General features: G+C 46.2%; 2 protein-coding genes across 3 annotated transcripts in view; one reads left to right on the forward strand and one right to left on the reverse strand.

Moving 5' to 3' along the window:
* The window catches only part of STK16 (serine/threonine kinase 16), a 43,059-nt gene extending 28,264 nt beyond the window's left edge, over window positions 1-14,795 (reverse strand). Inside the window, exons 1-2 of the mRNA XM_030208754.1 lie at window positions 14,499-14,795; window positions 8,300-8,519 (exon numbers count right to left, since the gene is read on the reverse strand). Of these exons, the coding sequence (XP_030064614.1) occupies window positions 8,300-8,519; window positions 14,499-14,584 (306 nt within the window). The 5' untranslated portion in view covers window positions 14,585-14,795. The remainder of the gene's footprint in view (window positions 1-8,299; window positions 8,520-14,498) is intronic.
* The window catches only part of GLB1L (galactosidase beta 1 like), a 194,939-nt gene continuing 184,548 nt past the window's right edge, over window positions 6,055-16,445 (forward strand). For both annotated transcript variants that reach the window (XM_030208753.1, XM_030208752.1), the window contains exons 1-2: window positions 6,055-6,065; window positions 7,283-7,285. The gene's annotated coding sequence lies outside the window, so the exon portion shown is untranslated. The remainder of the gene's footprint in view (window positions 6,066-7,282; window positions 7,286-16,445) is intronic.

Raw genomic sequence — 16,445 nt, forward strand, 5'->3', positions numbered from 1 at the left:
TACCTAAAAATGAGGAATTTTTCCAGTCCATTTAATAGCGGTCTATGGACTTGTCCTTTAGGAATCTATCTAACCCCTTTTTAAACTCCGTCAAGCTAACCGCCCGTACCACGTTCTCCGGCAATGAATTCCAGAGTCTAATTACACGTTGGGTGAAGAAAAATTTTCTCCGATTCGTTTTAAATTTACCACACTGTAGCTTCAACTCATGCCCTCTAGTCCTAGTATTTTTGGATAGCGTGAACAGTCGCTTCACATCCACCCGATCCATTCCACTCATTATTTTATACACTTCTATCATATCTCCCCTCAGCCGTCTCTTCTCCAAGCTGAAAAGCCCTAGCCTTCTCAGCCTCTCTTCATAGGAAAGTCGTCCCATCCCCACTATCATTTTCGTCGCCCTTCGCTGTACCTTTTCCAATTCTACTATATCTTTTTTGAGATACGGAGACCAGTACTGAACACAATACTCCAGGTGCGGTCGCACCATGGAGCGATACAACGGCATTATAACATCCGCACACCTGGACTCCATACCCTTCCTAATAACACCCAACATTCTATTCGCTTTCCTAGCCGCAGCAGCACACTGAGCAGAAGGTTTCAGCGTATCATCGACGACGACACCCAGATCCCTTTCTTGATCCGTAACTCCTAACGCGGAACCTTGCAAGACGTAGCTATAATTCGGGTTCCTCTTACCCACATGCATCACTTTGCACTTGTCAACATTGAACTTCATCTGCCACTTGCACGCCCATTCTCCCAGTCTCGCAAGGTCCTCCTGTAATCGTTCACATTCCTCCTGCGACTTGACGACCCTGAATAATTTTGTGTCATCGGCGAATTTAATTACCTCACTAGTTATTCCCATCTCTAGGTCATTTATAAATACATTAAAAAGCAACGGACCCAGCACAGACCCCTGCGGGACCCCACTAACTACCCTCCTCCACTGAGAATACTGGCCACGCAATCCTACTCTCTGCTTCCTATCTTTCAACCAGTTCTTAATCCATAATAATACCCTACCTCCGATTCCATGACTCTGCAATTTCTTCAGGAGTCTTTCGTGCGGCACTTTGTCAAACGCCTTCTGAAAATCCAGATATACAATATCAACCGGCTCCCCATTGTCCACATGTTTGCTTACCCCCTCAAAAAAATGCATTAGATTGGTGAGGCAAGACTTCCCTTCGCTAAATCCGTGCTGACTTTGTCTCATCAGTCCATGTTTTTTGTATATGCTCTGCAATTTTATTCTTAATAATAGCCTCCACCATCTTGCCCGGCACCGACGTCAGACTCACCGGTCTATAATTTCCCGGATCTCCTCTGGAACCTTTCTTAAAAATCGGAGTAACATTGGCTACCCTCCAGTCTTCCGGTATTACACTCGATTTTAGGGACAGATTGCATATTTCTAACAGTAGCTCCGCAAGTTCATTTTTTAGTTCTATTAATACTCTGGGATGAATACCATCAGGTCCCGGTGATTTACTACTCTTCAGCTTGCTGAACTGACCCATTACATCCTCCAAGGTTACAGAGAATTTGTTTAGTTTCTCCGACTCCCCCGCTTCAAATATTCTTTCCGGCCTTCAAGTGCACTCAATCTGCAGCCCCCCATTACCTCTCTACCCTCCTCTCCCCGTATGTTCTCACCCGCAACCTCCGCTCTCAGGACAAATCACTCCTATCTGTACCCTTCTCCACCACCGCTAACTCCAGACTCCGCCCCTTCTGCCTCGCATCACCTAATGCCTGGAACAGACTTCCCGAGCCCATACGCCATGCGCCCTCCCTGCCTATTTTCAAGTCCTTACTCAAAGCCCATCTCTTCTCCCTTGCTTTTGGCGCCTAACCACCTTCCCCATTCATGATACCTACACTGACTACATAGTTTGTAACCTTTAGATTGTAAGCTCTCTTGAGCAGGGACTGTCCTTCCCCATGTTTAAACTTGTACAGTGCTGCGTAACCCTGGCAGCGCTATAGAAATGCTAAGTAGTAGTAGTAGTACCACTGAGACCTGTTTACAGAATTGGCGGATTATCAACATTTTAATAAAACAAACATACCCCCATGTTTCCTAAGCCAAACGGCAATGCCGACACAGCCCATTCAAAGTGAACGGGCTGTGTTGGCATTAGCGAGCGACTTAGTAAAGAGGGGGGATAGTCAGGAAAGCAAAGATGCAAATGGAAGACAAAATATCCAATATAGTAAAATGGGGAGAAAGACTTTTTGTTTTTTAAAGATGTTAGTCATAGGAGGAAGAGCAACAGTGGCATTTTCAGACTCTAAAGTGAAGGAGTGGAACATATAGATTGTGTGCCAGAGCCGGTAGTGGGCGCCGAGGATAGTGCTGGGCAGACTTATATGGTCTGTGCCAGAGCCGGTGGTGGGAGGCGGGGCTGGTGGTTGGGAGGCGGGGATAGTGCTGGGCAGACTTATAAGGTCTGTGCCAGAACCAGTGGTGGGAGGCAGGGCTGGTGGTTGGGGGGCGGGGATAGTGCTGGGCAGACTTATATGGTCTGTGCCAGAGCCGGTGGTGGGAGGCAGGGATAGTGCTGGGCAGACTTATACGGTCTGTGCCAGAGCCTGTGGTGGGAGGCAGGGATAGTGCTGGGCAGACTTATAGGGTCTGTGCCAGAGCTGGTGGTGGGAGGCGGGGCTGGTGGTTGGGAGGCGGGGATAGTGCTGGGCAGACTTATACAGTCTGTGCCAGAGCTGGTGGTGGGAGGTGGGGCTGGTGGTTGGGGGGCGGGGATAGTGCTGGGCAGACTTATAAGGTCTGTGCCAGAACCAGTGGTGGGAGGCAGGGCTGGTGGTTGGGAGGCGGGGATAGTGCTGGGCAGACTTATACAGTCTGTGCCAGAGCTGGTGGTGGGAGGTGGGGCTGGTGGTTGGGAGGCGGGGATAGTGCTGGGCAGACTTATAAGGTCTGTGCCAGAACCGGTGGTGGGAGGCAGGGCTGGTGGTTGGGGGGCGGGGATAGTGCTGGGCAGACTTATAAGGTCTGTGCCAGAACCAGTGGTGGGAGGCGGGGCTGGTGGTTGGGAGGCGGGGATAGTGCTGGGCAGACTTATACGGTCTGTGCCAGAGCCGGTGGTGGGAGGCGGGGATAGTGCTGGGTAGACTTATACGGTCTGTGCCAGAGCCGGTGGTTGGGAGGGGGGGCTGGTGGTTGGGAGGCGGGGATAGTGCTGGGCAGACTTATACGGTCTGTGCCAGAGCTGGTGGTTGGGAGGCAAGGATAGTGCTGGGCAGACTTATATGGTCTGTGCCAGAGCCGGTGGTGGGAGGCGGGGATAGTGCTGGGCAGACTTATACAGTCTGTGCCAGAGCTGGTGGTAGGAGGCGGGGCTGGTGGTTGGGGGGCGGGGATAGTGCTGGGCAGACTTATACGGTCTGTGCCAGAGCCGGTGGTGGGAGGCGGGGATAGTGCTGGGCAGATTTATACGGTCTGTGCCAGAGCCAGTGGTGGGAGGAGGGGCTGGTGGTTGGGAGGCGGGGATAGTGCTGGGCAGATTTATACGGTCTGTGCCCTGAAAAGGACAGGTACAAATCAAGGTAAGGTATACACAAAAAGTGGCATATATGAGTTTATCTTATTGGGCAGACTGATGGACCATGCAGGTCTTTTTCTGCCATCATCTACTATATGTTACTATGTAGAAGCTGATAAAGAAGAGGCAGAATTGCTTAACAAATATTTCTGTTCTGTGTTCACATCTGAAGGGTTGGAAGCAGGACTGCAGAACATAAGAATAGCCATGACACGGGAACAAAGTTTGTCCCCGCCTCATTCTCCGAGTCTATCCCCTTTCACCTTCATCCTATGTCCCTTTGTTCCAGAGTTTCCTTTCAATTGAAAAAGAGACTCTCTATCATATCTCCCCCTCCTGCCTTTCTTCCAAAGTATACATATTGAGATCATTAATGTGAACAAATGCAAGGTGATGCAATAATAGCTCAACATTTCCAATATTGCACATTGGAAAGAATAATCCAAATCATAGTTACCTGATGCTAATCTTGGGGGGTCAGCGCTCAAGAAAAAGATCTGGGTGTTGTTGTAGATAATATGCTGAAATCTTTTGCTCAGTGTGCAGCGGCAGCCAAAAAAGCAAACAGGATGCTAGGAATTATTAGGAAACGGATGGCGAATAAAACCAAAAATACTACAATGCCTTTGTATTGCTCCATGGTGCGTCCGCATCTCAAAAAAGATATAGCGGAATTAGAAAAGGTTCAAAGAAGGACGACTAAAATCATAAAGGAGACTGAACGCCTCTCGTATGAGGAAAGGCTACAGAGGTTAGGGCTCTTCAGCTTGCAAAAGAGACGGATGAGGGGAGATATGATTGAGGTCTACAAAATCCTGAGTGGTTTAGAGCGAGTAGAAGTAAATTGAGTTTTTACTCGTTTGAAAAGTACAAAGACTAGGGGACACTTGAGGAAGTTACATGGAAATACTTTTAAAACAAATAGGAGGAAATATATTTTTTCACTCAACGAATAGTTAAAATTTGGAACTCTTTGCTGGAGGATGTGATAACAGTGGTTAGTGTATCTTGGTTTAAAAAAGGTTTGGACAAATTCCTGGAGAAAAGTCCATAGTCTGCTACATAAATACATAAGTATTGCTATACTGGGACAGACTGAAGGTCCACCAAGCCCAGCATCCTGTTTCCAACGGTGGTCAATCCAGACAGATAGACATGAGGAAGCAACTGCTTGCCCTGGTATTTGTAGTACGGAGTCCTTAAAATCGAGCTTGGTACTGGAAGATTGGAGGATGGCCAATGTAACGCCGATTTTTAAAAAAGGTTCCAGAGGAGATCCAGGAAATTATAGACCGGTGAGTCTGACGTCTGTGCCAGGCAAAATGGTAGAGACTATTACAAAGAACAAAATTACAGAGCATATTCAAAAGCATGGATTAATGACACAAAATCAACACGGATTTAGTGAAGGGAAATCTTGCCTCACCAATCTACTACATTTCTTTGAAGGGGTGAACAAACATGTGGATAAAGGTGAGCCAGTTGATATTGTGTATCTGGATTTTCAGAAGGCGTTTGACAAAGTACCTCATGAAAGACTCCAGAGGAAATTGGAGAGTCATGGGATAGGAGGTAGTGTTCTATTGTGGATTAAAAATTGGTTAAAAGATAGAAAACAGAGAGTAGGGTTAAATGGTCAGTATTCTCAATGGAGAAGGGTAGTTAGTGGGTTCCCCAGGGATCTGTGCTGGTACCGCTGCTTTCTAACATATTTATAAATGACCTAGAGATGGGAGTAACTAGCGAGGTAATTAAATTTGCTGACGACACAAAGTTATTCAAAGTCGTTAAATCGCGGGAGGATTGTAAAAAATTACAAGAGGAACTTACGAGACTGGGACACTGGGCGTCTAAATGGCAGATGACGTTTAATATCAGCAAGTGTTAAGTGATGCATGTGGGAAAGAGGAACCTGAATTATAGCTACGTCATGCAAGGTTCCACGTTAGGAGTCACAGACCAAGAAAGGGATCTAGGTGTCGTCGTTGATGATATGTTGAAACCTTCTGCTCAGTGTTCTGCTGCGGCTAAGAAAGCAAATAGAATGTTAGGTATTATTAGGAAAGGAATGGAAAACAAAAATGAGGATGTTATAATGCCTTTGTATCGCTCCATGGTGCGACCACACCTCGAATATTGTGTTCAATTTTGGTCGCCGCATCTCAAAAAAGATATAGTGGAATTAGAAAAGGTGCAGAGAAGGGCGACAAAAATGATAAAGGGGATGGGACGACTTCCCTATGAGGAAAAGCTAAAGCAGCTGGGGCTCTTCAGCTTGGAGAAAAGGCGGCTGAGGGGAGATATGATAGAGGTCTATAAAATAATGAGTGGAGTAGAACAGGTAGATGTGAAGCATCTGTTTACGCTTTCTAAAAATACTAGGACTAGGGGGCATGCGATGAAGCTCAATGTAGTAAATTTAAAACGAATTGGAGAAAATTTTTCTTCACTCAATGTGTAATTAAACTCTGGAACTCGTTGCCAGAGAATGTGGTAAAGGCGGTTAGCTTAGCGGAGTTTTAAAAAAGGTTTGGTCGGCTTCCTAAAGGAAAAGTCCATAGACCATTATTAAATGGACTTGGGGAAAATCCATTATTTCTGGGATAAGCAGTATAAAATGTTTTGTACTTTTTTGGGACCAGGTATTTCTGACCTGGATTGGCCACTGTTGGAAACAGGATGCTGGGCTTGATGGACCTTTGGTCTGTCCCAGTATGGCAATACTTATGTACTTATATGAGTGTTGCCATGATTTGGAGGAACGGCCTAGTGGTTAGGGTGGTGGACTTTGGTCCTGGGGAACTGAGGAACTGAGTTCGATTCCCACTTCAGGCACAGGCAGCTCCTTGTGACTCTGGGCAAGTCACTTAACCCTCCATTGCCCCATGTAAGGCGCATTGAGCCTGCCATGAGTGGGAAAGTGCGGGGTACAAATGTAACAAAAAAAAAAATTGGGTTTCTGCTTGTACTTGTGAACTGGCTTGGCCACTGTTTGGAAAACAGGATACTGGGCTAGATGGACCATTGGTCTGACCCACTATGACACCCCAAACAAAAGAGAAAAGTTCAGTACTTTTTTTTTCTTTTTAGTGTCTCTCAGCTTAAGACCCCCCCCTCCTCCTTTTTTTATACTCATTGCTTCAGAGACCAAAAATGTGCTTCCAAGAAAAAAAGACATCAATAAATATTCCTACCAGACCACCGCAGACTACACAGGATTACCAGACCCTGAGAAATATGGCTGACCAAGCTTCTGCAAATGGTTAAGCTATGACATTACGATGCATTCGTGTCTTAGTCTCCACCTGCTGGTAGGATGGCAGAAACCTAAATGGTCTGGACTGGTTTGGTGGGGTGATAATGAATTCCTTATCACCTCTAGGGATCCTCTGTGTCTATCCTAGTTTGAAATTCTGATACCATTTTATTTCTACCAAGTGAAAAAAACATTTTGTAATGTAATTGTCAACCCTACCCCCTTGGAGCCTCGCATTGTGACAAGATTCTAGAACTTGTTTTTCACTGAACAAGGCGTAAATAACTGTAGGTATTTCGACGTCTGTATCAAGTCCTCCTGTCTGCTCTCGAATATACATATTTAGATCTCAGAGTGTCATCTCACACGATTCTGTCCTTATGTCCCTGCTATGTTATTCAGCTAGGAAATAGCATCTGACAGATTCAGACGCTGACTTGTCCAGTATTTATAGAAGGTAATTGGATCACCTTGAACTCGGCTCATGAAAAGTTTCCATTATCACAGGACGTTCAGAAGCAGGGCTGGTGTTAAACAGTCTGGGGACCAGGACAGAAACTGAAGAGGGGCCCCACAGCCTACCTTCAGGTTATGCCTCCTGCAGCTTGAGGCAGGCTTGGGGCCCACTGTGATACGGGGGCCTAGGGCGATTGCCCTGTCTGCCACCACTTAACACCAGCACTGCTCGGAAGTAGCAATTATTTCTAATTCAGAAACAGGACAGCAGTGCCAGCTCTCACCCTCACATACAGTACCAGTACGACCCCTAGTGCCAGCTCTCACCCTCACATACAGTACCAGTACGACCCCCAGTGCCAGCTCTCACCCTCACATACAGTACCAGTACGACCCCCAGTGCCAGCTCTCACCCTCACATACAGTACCAGTATGACCCCAGTGCCAGCTCTCACATACAGTACCAGTATGACCCCAGTGCCAGCTCTCACCCTCACATACAGTACCAGTACGACCCCAGTGCCAGCTCTCACCCTCACATACAGTACTAAGCTCCTATTCTCCTGGAGTTCACCAGTGTTGGCTCTCACCCTCACAAACTGTACATAAGAAGATAAGTGTTGCCATACTGGGACAGACTGACGTTCTGATTACAAATACCTGGCACAATGCCAAAAGATTAAGCCAGGTTTTGTGTCGCTTATCCTAGAAATAAGCAGTGGATTTTCCCCAAGTCCATCTTAAGTACCTGCAATGGCAGCTTCCATTCTCCTGGACGATAAGAGTATTGGCTCTGTCCCTCACATGGAGTACCACCAGCGTCTGCTCCTATTCTGCTTGAGGATACCAGCGTCAGCTCTTACTGCCACAGAGATTAGAAAGTGCAGCTCTTGCACTTACCCACTTGAAGGACATTAACAGCAGCATGCCCCTCATCCCCCCTCCCCCAAGCAGAGTAGCAGGAACAGAAGCAGTGGCACAGGTGTCTCTTATCTTCATTAGAGGCAATTCTTACCCTCATATAAGGCAGCAGCAGCCAGGCCTCCCACTTGGGTCCTTTCTCCGTTACGCAGTGGGCTTCCAGTCGCAGGATGTTGGGGTGCTGGAAGAGCCTGTGCATCTCTATCTCATGCAATGCATTCTTACGGTCCTCCTCATCATGGCACAGGATCCGTTTTAAAGCATAAAAGTGCCCGTCGTGAACACCCTCCAATAAATCCACATAGCTAAAGCCCCTGAAGAAAAGGAGAAGTCAGAATGAGCACATGAGCTTAATTTATACCCTGTCCTAAGCTGGTCCTGCTGTATATAAAGTGATCATAGGAGATAAAGACCATCACTTTATTTTTATTTATTTATTTATTTGCATTTGTATCCCACATTTTCCCACCTATTTGCGGGCTCAGTGTGGCTTACAATACATTGTAAATGATGGAAGTGCAATTGGTTGCAGTACAATTATGGGTTACATTGTGAAGAATTATATAAGACAGAGTAGAAGGCTCTGCACGTATGTGCAGGACGTCAGACTCACAGAAGCAGAAGCCTGCGCGGCCACATTGGTGATCGGCAAGGGCCGACTTCTACATGGAATGTTGGAATAGCAACATTCCATGTAGAATCTCAAATAGTAGCAACAGTGGAGGAGTGGCCTAGTGGTTAGGGTAGCGGACTTTGGTCCTGGGGAACTGAGTTCAATTCCCACTTCAGGCACAGGCAGCTCCTTGTGACTCTGGGAAAGTCACTTAACCCTCCATTGCCCCATGTAAGCCGCATTGAGCCTGCCATGAGTGGGAAAGCGCAGGGTACAAATGTAACAAAAATAAAATAGATACTATTGGAGATTCTACATGGAATGTTGCTACTATTGGAGATTCTACATGGAATGTTGCTACTATTGAGGTTCTGTTGCTACTATTGGAGATTCTACTTGGAATGTTGCTACTATTGGAGATTCTACATGGAATGTTGCTATTCCACTAGCAACATTCCATATAGAAGGCTGCGCAGGCTTCTGTTTCTGTGAGTCTGACGTCCTGCACGAATGTGCAGGACGTCAGACTCCCAGAAGCAGAAGCCTGCGCAGCCACATTGGTGATCTGCAAAGGCCGACTTCTACATGGAATGTTGCTAGTGGAATAGCAACATTCCATGTAGAATCTCAAATAGTAGCAACAGTGGAGGAGTGGCCTAGTGGTTAGGGTGGTGGACTTTGGTCCTGGGGAACTGAGGAACTGAGTTTGATTCCCACTTCAGGCACAGGCAGCTCCTTGTGACTCTGGGCAAGTCACTTAACCCTCCATTGCCCCATGTAAGCCGCATTCAGCCTGCCATGAGTGGGAAAGCGCAGGGTACAAATGTAACAAAAAATAAAATATGTGTATAGCTCCGAGTGTGCATACGATAGGGATTACTAAAAGATAGAGTGACTGAGGGGAGTGACTGGGAGGAAGCCCAGGCCATGGGAGTGCTTATGAAACAAAATGCAGAGGAAAAGGGCCCCTGCAGAGAAGAGTGAGGACAGGGGAGGTGGAGTTAAGGCATAATAAAGGAGGAGATTTTCAGCGGGAAGATGTCCTTGGTTTTGCCTCTGACTGAGGGTACCGAGTGATCTCTGGTTGCCTGCAAGCCCCTGCCAAGTAACCAGGAAGGAGAAGGGGGATCCTGGAACGCCATTTACAATTGGGCAGAAATTAAGGAGTAGTTATTGCTCTTCTCACAATAACCAGAGAAGGACTGAGGTGTCCTATCCAGGAGCAGGACTTAGAGCAGAAAAGCATTTGCTTAAGGTCGTGGTGTGACCCAGCGAGGTGCACTCGTGGAAGGAGGACAATCAATGGCACAAACTATATCGCCACGATAGAGTGGATCAACTTGGGGGGGGGGGGAGAAGAGTTGCACTATATGTTAAAGGGGGAATGTATGTACTTATGTACTCATGTAATTGAGTCTAAGAAAATAAACATTCTACATGGAATCCTTCTGGATAGAAATTCCAAGAGTATACTGGTGGGGCTGTACTACCATCCACCGGGACAGAACAGATAGATGAAGAAACGTTTACAGAAAATAGGAAAGCTGGCAAATTGGGCAACATTATAATAATGGCTGACTTCAATTATCCTATAAATGTTACATCAGGGAGTGCTAGGGAGGTCAAATTTCTAAATGTAATAAATGATTGCTTCTTGGAGCAGCTGCTTCAGGGAGAGCTTGGATCTAATCTTTGGTGGAATGCGGGGCATTGTACAAGAGGTAACAGTGTTGGATCCGCTGGGAAACAGTAATCAGAACATGATCAAATTTGAGCTGATATCTGGAGTGAAGACAGTAAGGAAATCTACTGTAGCAGCTTTTAAATTTTCAAAAGGGGCGACTGACAAAATGAGGAAAATGGAAAAGGGTCGGCCACAAAGGTCAGGGCTCTGAATCAGGTGTGGACATTGTTTAAAAATACCATCGTGGAAGCCCCGACTACCTGTATTAGCAAAGGTGGAGAAAAGAGCAAACGACAGCCAACGTGGCTAAAAGATAAAGTGAAAGAGGCTATTAGAGCAAAAAAACATCCTTCAAAAAATAATGAAAAAGGATCCGGATGAAGAAAATAAGAAACAACATAAACACTGTCAATCAAGCCAGATTCAAGGCTAAAAGAGAATATGAAGAAAAACGTGCCATGGAGACAAAAACTCATAGTAACACTTTTTTCAGCTATATCAGAAGCAGGAAGCCTGTGAGGGAATCTGTGGGACCGTTAGATCAGGAATGAGTAAAAGGAACGCTAAGGAAGGACAAGGCCATAGCGGAGAGACTGAATTAATTCTTTGCTTTGGTCTTTACAGAAGATGTAAGAGATCTACCTGTACTGGAAATGGTTTTCAGGGGTGACAATGCGGAGGAACGGAAAGAAATCTCGTTGAACCTGGAAGATGTACTGAGCCACCACCTGGACCACATGGCACACACCCAAGGGTACTGAAATAACTCAAACAAGAAATTGCTTATCTGTTGCTAGTGATCTGCAACCTGTGTTAAAGTTGTCTGTAGTACCTAAAGATTGGAGAGTGGCAGTGTGACGCTGATTTTTAAAAAGGGTTCCAAGGGTGATCCGAGTAATTACTGACTGGTAAGCTTGACTTCAGTGCTGGGCAAAATAGTGGAAACTATTATAAAGAATAAAATTACAGAACATGTAGACAAACATGGTTTAATGGGACAGAGTCTGCATGGGTTCAGCCGAGAGAAGTCTTGCCTCATCAATTTGTTTCATTTCTTTGAAGGCATAAACAAACATTTAGACAAAGGTGAGCCGGTTGATGTAATGCATCTAGATTTTCAGAAAGCTTTTGATAAAAGTTCCTTATGAGAGACTCCTGATAAGAAGTCATGGTATAGGAGGCAAGGTTCTGGTGTGGATTAGGAATTGGTTATTAGACAGAAAACAGAGAGGGTAGGGTTAAATGGTCATTCTCTCAATGGAGGAGGGTGAACAGTGGAGTGCCACAGGGATCAGTACTGGGACCAGTGCTATTTAACATATTTACAAATGATCTGGAAATCGGAATGACGAGCGAGGTGATTAAATCTGTAGATGATACAAAACTATTCAAGTTTTTCACGTGTGGACTGAAATACTGCAGGAAGACTTTAGGAAACTGAAAACTGGGCATCCAAATGGCAGATGAAATTTAATGTGGACAAATGCAAGGTGATGCACATTGGAAAGAATCCGAATCACAGTTACCTGATGCTAGGGTCCACCTTGGGGGTCAGCGCTCAAGAAAAAGATATGAGTGTCGTTGTAGATAATACACTGAAGTCTTCTGCTCAGTGTGTGCTGGCGGCCAAAAAAGGCAAACAGGATGCTAGGAATTATTAAAAAAGATATGGTGAATAAGACTGAAAATACCATAATGCCTCTATCGCTCCAGGGTGCAACCACACCTTGAGTACTGAATTCAGTTCTGGTCACCATATCTCAATAAAGATATTGTGGAATTAGACAAGGTTCAAATAAAATGAGCGACCAAAATGATAAAAGGAGATGGAACTCCTCTCATATGAGGGAAGGTTAGAGAGGTTAGGTGTTTGTTTCGTTTGATCCCAATGGGAGGGGAGTCTCTGTCGGGGGGCGCACCTTCTCCGGTTGGCTGGCGGATTGCATTTCCTTCACTTGTGCCCGGGCTGGGCTGACTCTTGAGGGTCATGTCGCGGCTCTTGGTGTTCGAGCCATGGCAGCGGCGGTGGCCCACTTGAGGTCAGCCACTGTTGAGGAGATTTGCAGGGCTGCGGCGTGGTCTTCTGTCCACACATTCACATCTCATTGCTGCCTTCGGCGGGATGGCCAGCACGGCGGTCGGTTTGGGCGGTCGGTGCTGCGGAGTCTGTTTGGGGCTTGGAGTCCAGCTCCACCCCCCTGGGCCCATTTTTGTTGTGTTCCGGGCTGCACTCTCGGTTGGTTGTTTCTTCGTGGGTCGGTTCTTGTTATGTCCTCTACCGTTCTGAGGCCTAATTGACCTGTGCATTCACTCTGCAGCTCCTCAGTACCTCTCCACTCTCATCTCGCCCTACATTCCTCCCCGGGAACTCCTTTCACTGGGTAAATCGCTCTTATCTGCACCCTTCTTCTTCACTGCTAACTCCAGACTCTGTTCCTTTTATCTTGCTGCACCGTATGCCTGGAATAGACTTCCTGAGCTGGTACGTCAAGCTCCATCTCTGGCCGTCTTCAAATCTAAGCTAAAAGCCAACCTTTTTGATGCTGCTTTTAAACTCCTAACCCTTATTCACTTGTTCAGAACCCTTTTTATCATCCTCACTTTCATATTCCCTTATCTCTTGTTTGTCCTGTTTGTCTGTCCTAATTAGATTGTAAGCTCTGTGGGGCAGGGACTGTCTCTTCATGTTAAAGTGTACAGCGCTGCGTACGTCTAGTAGCGCTTTAGAAATGATTAGTAGTAGGAGTAGTAGTAGTAGGGCTCTTCAGCTTGGAAAAGAGATGGCTGATGGGAGATATGATTGAGGTCTACAATACCCTAAGTGGTGTAGAACGAGTAGAAGTAAATCGATTTTTTTAATCATTCCAAAAGTACAAAGACTAGAGGACACTAAAGAAAGTTACATGGAAATACTTTTAAAATAAATAGAAGGAATTTTTTTTTTCACTCAAAGAATCGTTAAGCTATGGAACCTACTGCTGGAGGATGTGGTAACAGTGGTTAGTGTATCTAGGTTTAAAAAAGGTTTGGACAAGTTCCTGGAGGAAAAGTCCATTGTCTGGTATTGAGATAGACATGGGGAAATCGCTGCTTGCTCCAGGATTGGTAGCATGGAATGTTGCTGCTAAATTGGGTTTCTGCCAGGTACTTGTGATCTGGATTGGCAACTGCTGGAAACAGGATGCTGGGCTTGATGGACCTTTGGTCTGTCCCAGTATGGCAATACTTATAGGTAAAAAAAGAACAGGCACTCTTAACGCGTTGTTCATCTTCTGCCTCATGAAGCCTGGAAGAATGCTTACTACCCCAGGCATATGTATGAAGCAGTGAACATTACTTATACACCTGATCAATGTGCTTGAGGGCATTGGGGATACATCTGGCACGCTATGTTAATACTGGAAAAGAATTCAGTATTTAGAAGTTGTTTTTCCCCTTTATTTTAAATCACATCTTTTCTTTCAATTTAAGAAGTATTTGGAAAGAATTTTAAAGTTGAAAATCAAAGCATCATAAGGGAATGTGGTGGTGGTTTGAAAAATAAAAGTGTTCTAAATTTGTAATTATATTACAACAGTGCTGGCACCTGCTGCAATGTTGGGGTGGGGGGGGGGAGAAAGAGAGAAGGACCAAGGATTGAAGACGGAGAGAGAAGGAGGCCAAAGGCTGGATGAAAAAGGGGAAGAGAAGAAGAGCAGGCAGTGGATAGAAGGGGGAGATGCTCAACATGGCAGGAAAATAGGGGAAGGGGTAGGAGACACAGAGGGGAGTTGAACGATGGACATGGACGGAGAAGAAATGACAAATGGACCAGACAAAGGTAGAAAAATGAAATTTATTTCATGATAGCAGCCTTAAAGAACTGAGTTGAATAAAAATTGATTCATATAAATGAAAACTTTTTGGCCGAATCGGACAGCATTATCCTCCACCATATTGAGCTGTATAGAAAGACACCCTCCCTTCCTTCCCCAAATTCATCAGAAGCATACTCACCCCTCCCCGAGTTTCTGGATGAAGAGATAGCGTTTGTTATCGATGGTTAGAGTTCCCCGAGAACAGATGCAGAGGGAATGTCCCATGGTCCCAGAACCATCCTTCAGTCAGTGGGAGGAAGGCAGGAGGGAGAGGCTGTAAGAAGTCACTCTTGGGGGTGAGGAGTTAATACACTAAGAGGATGGCACTTGTTAGTTGGTTCTTTAAAGTCCAAGAAGCAGCAAGCTGAGGGATTTTTAAACCATGGCACAACAGTCTTGAGAGATCCAGAGTAGTTCAGTACTTGTATGGTCAGATCTTGTAAATTAAATACAAAAAAAAAAAAGTCAAATGATGAAAAATTCTACAGCATATTAATACAGAAATGTACAGAGGCTATTCTCCTTCCATACAGCACCAGCATCCCAGTCCCCTTCTTCCCTTAAACCTCCTTTTCATACAGCACCAGCATCCCAGTCCCCTTCTTCCTCCTTTCCATACAGCATCCCAGTCCCCTTCTTCCCTTAAACCTCCTTTCTATACAGCACCAGCATCCCAGTCCCCTTCTTCCTCCTTTCCATACAGCACCAGCATCCCACTCCCCTTCTTCCCTTAAACCTCCTTTCTATACAGCACCAGCATCCCAGTCCCCTTCTTCCTCCTTTCCATACAGCATCCCAGTCCCCTTCTTCCCTTAAACCTCCTTTTCATACAGCACCAGCATCCCAGTCCCCTTCTTCCTCCTTTCCATACAGCACCAGCATCCCAGTCCCCTTCTTCCTCCTTTCCATACAGCATCCCAGTCCCCTTCTTCCCTTAAACCTCCTTTCCATACAGCACCAGCATCCCAGTCCCCTTCTTCCCTTAAACCTCCCTTCCACACAGCACCAGCATCCCAGTCCCCTTCTTCCTCCTTTCCATACAGCACCAGCATCCCAGTCCCCTTCTTCCTCCTTTCCATACAGCATTCCAGTCCCTTCTTCCCTTAAACCTCCTTTCTATACAGCACCAGCATCCCAGTCCCCTTCTTCCCTTAAACCTCCCTTCCACACAGCACCAGCATCCCAGTCCCCTTCTTCCTCCTTTCCATACAGCACCAGCATCCCAGTCCCCTTCTTCCTCCTTTCCATACAGCATTCCAGTCCCCTTCTTCCCTTAAACCTCCTTTCTATACAGCACCAGCATCCCAGTCCCCTTCTTCCCTTAAACCTCCTTTTCATACAGCACCAGCATCCCACTCCCCTTCTTCCTCCTTTCCATACAGCATCCCAGTCCCCTTCTTCCCTTAAACCTCCTTTCTATAGCACCAGCATCCCAGTCCCTTCTTCCTCCTTTCCATACAGCACCAGCATCCCAGTCCCCTTCTTCCCTTAAACCTCCTTTCTATACAGCACCAGCATCCCAGTCCCCTTCTTCCTCCTTTCCATACAGCATCCCAGTCCCCTTCTTCCCTCAAACCTCCTTTCCATACAGCACCAGCATCCCAGTCCCCTTCTTCCTCCTTTCCATACAGCACCAGCATCCCAGTCCCCTTCTTCCTCCTTTCCATACAGCATCCAGTCCCCTTCTTCCCTTAAACCTCCTTTTCATACAGCACCAGCATCCCAGTCCCCTTCTTCCCTCAAACCTCCTTTCTACAGCACCAGCATCCCACTCCCCTTCTTCCTCCTTTCCATACAGCATCCCAGTCCCCTTCTTCCCTTAAACCTCCTTTCCATACAGCACCAGCATCCCAGTCCCCTTCTTCCTCCTTTCCATACAGCACCAGCATCCCACTCCCCTTCTTCCTCCTTTCCATACAGCATCCCAGTCCCCTTCCCTTAAACCTCCTTTCTATACAGCACCAGCATCCCAGTCCCCTTCTTCCTCCTTTCCATACAGCACCAGCATCCCAGTCCCCTTCTTCCCTTAAACCTCCTTTCCATACAGCACCAGCATCCCAGTCCCCTTCTTCCTCCTTTCCATACA

Source organism: Microcaecilia unicolor, chromosome 7, assembly GCF_901765095.1.
Source record: "Microcaecilia unicolor chromosome 7, aMicUni1.1, whole genome shotgun sequence".
NCBI classification, from domain to species: Eukaryota; Metazoa; Chordata; class Amphibia; order Gymnophiona; family Siphonopidae; genus Microcaecilia; species Microcaecilia unicolor.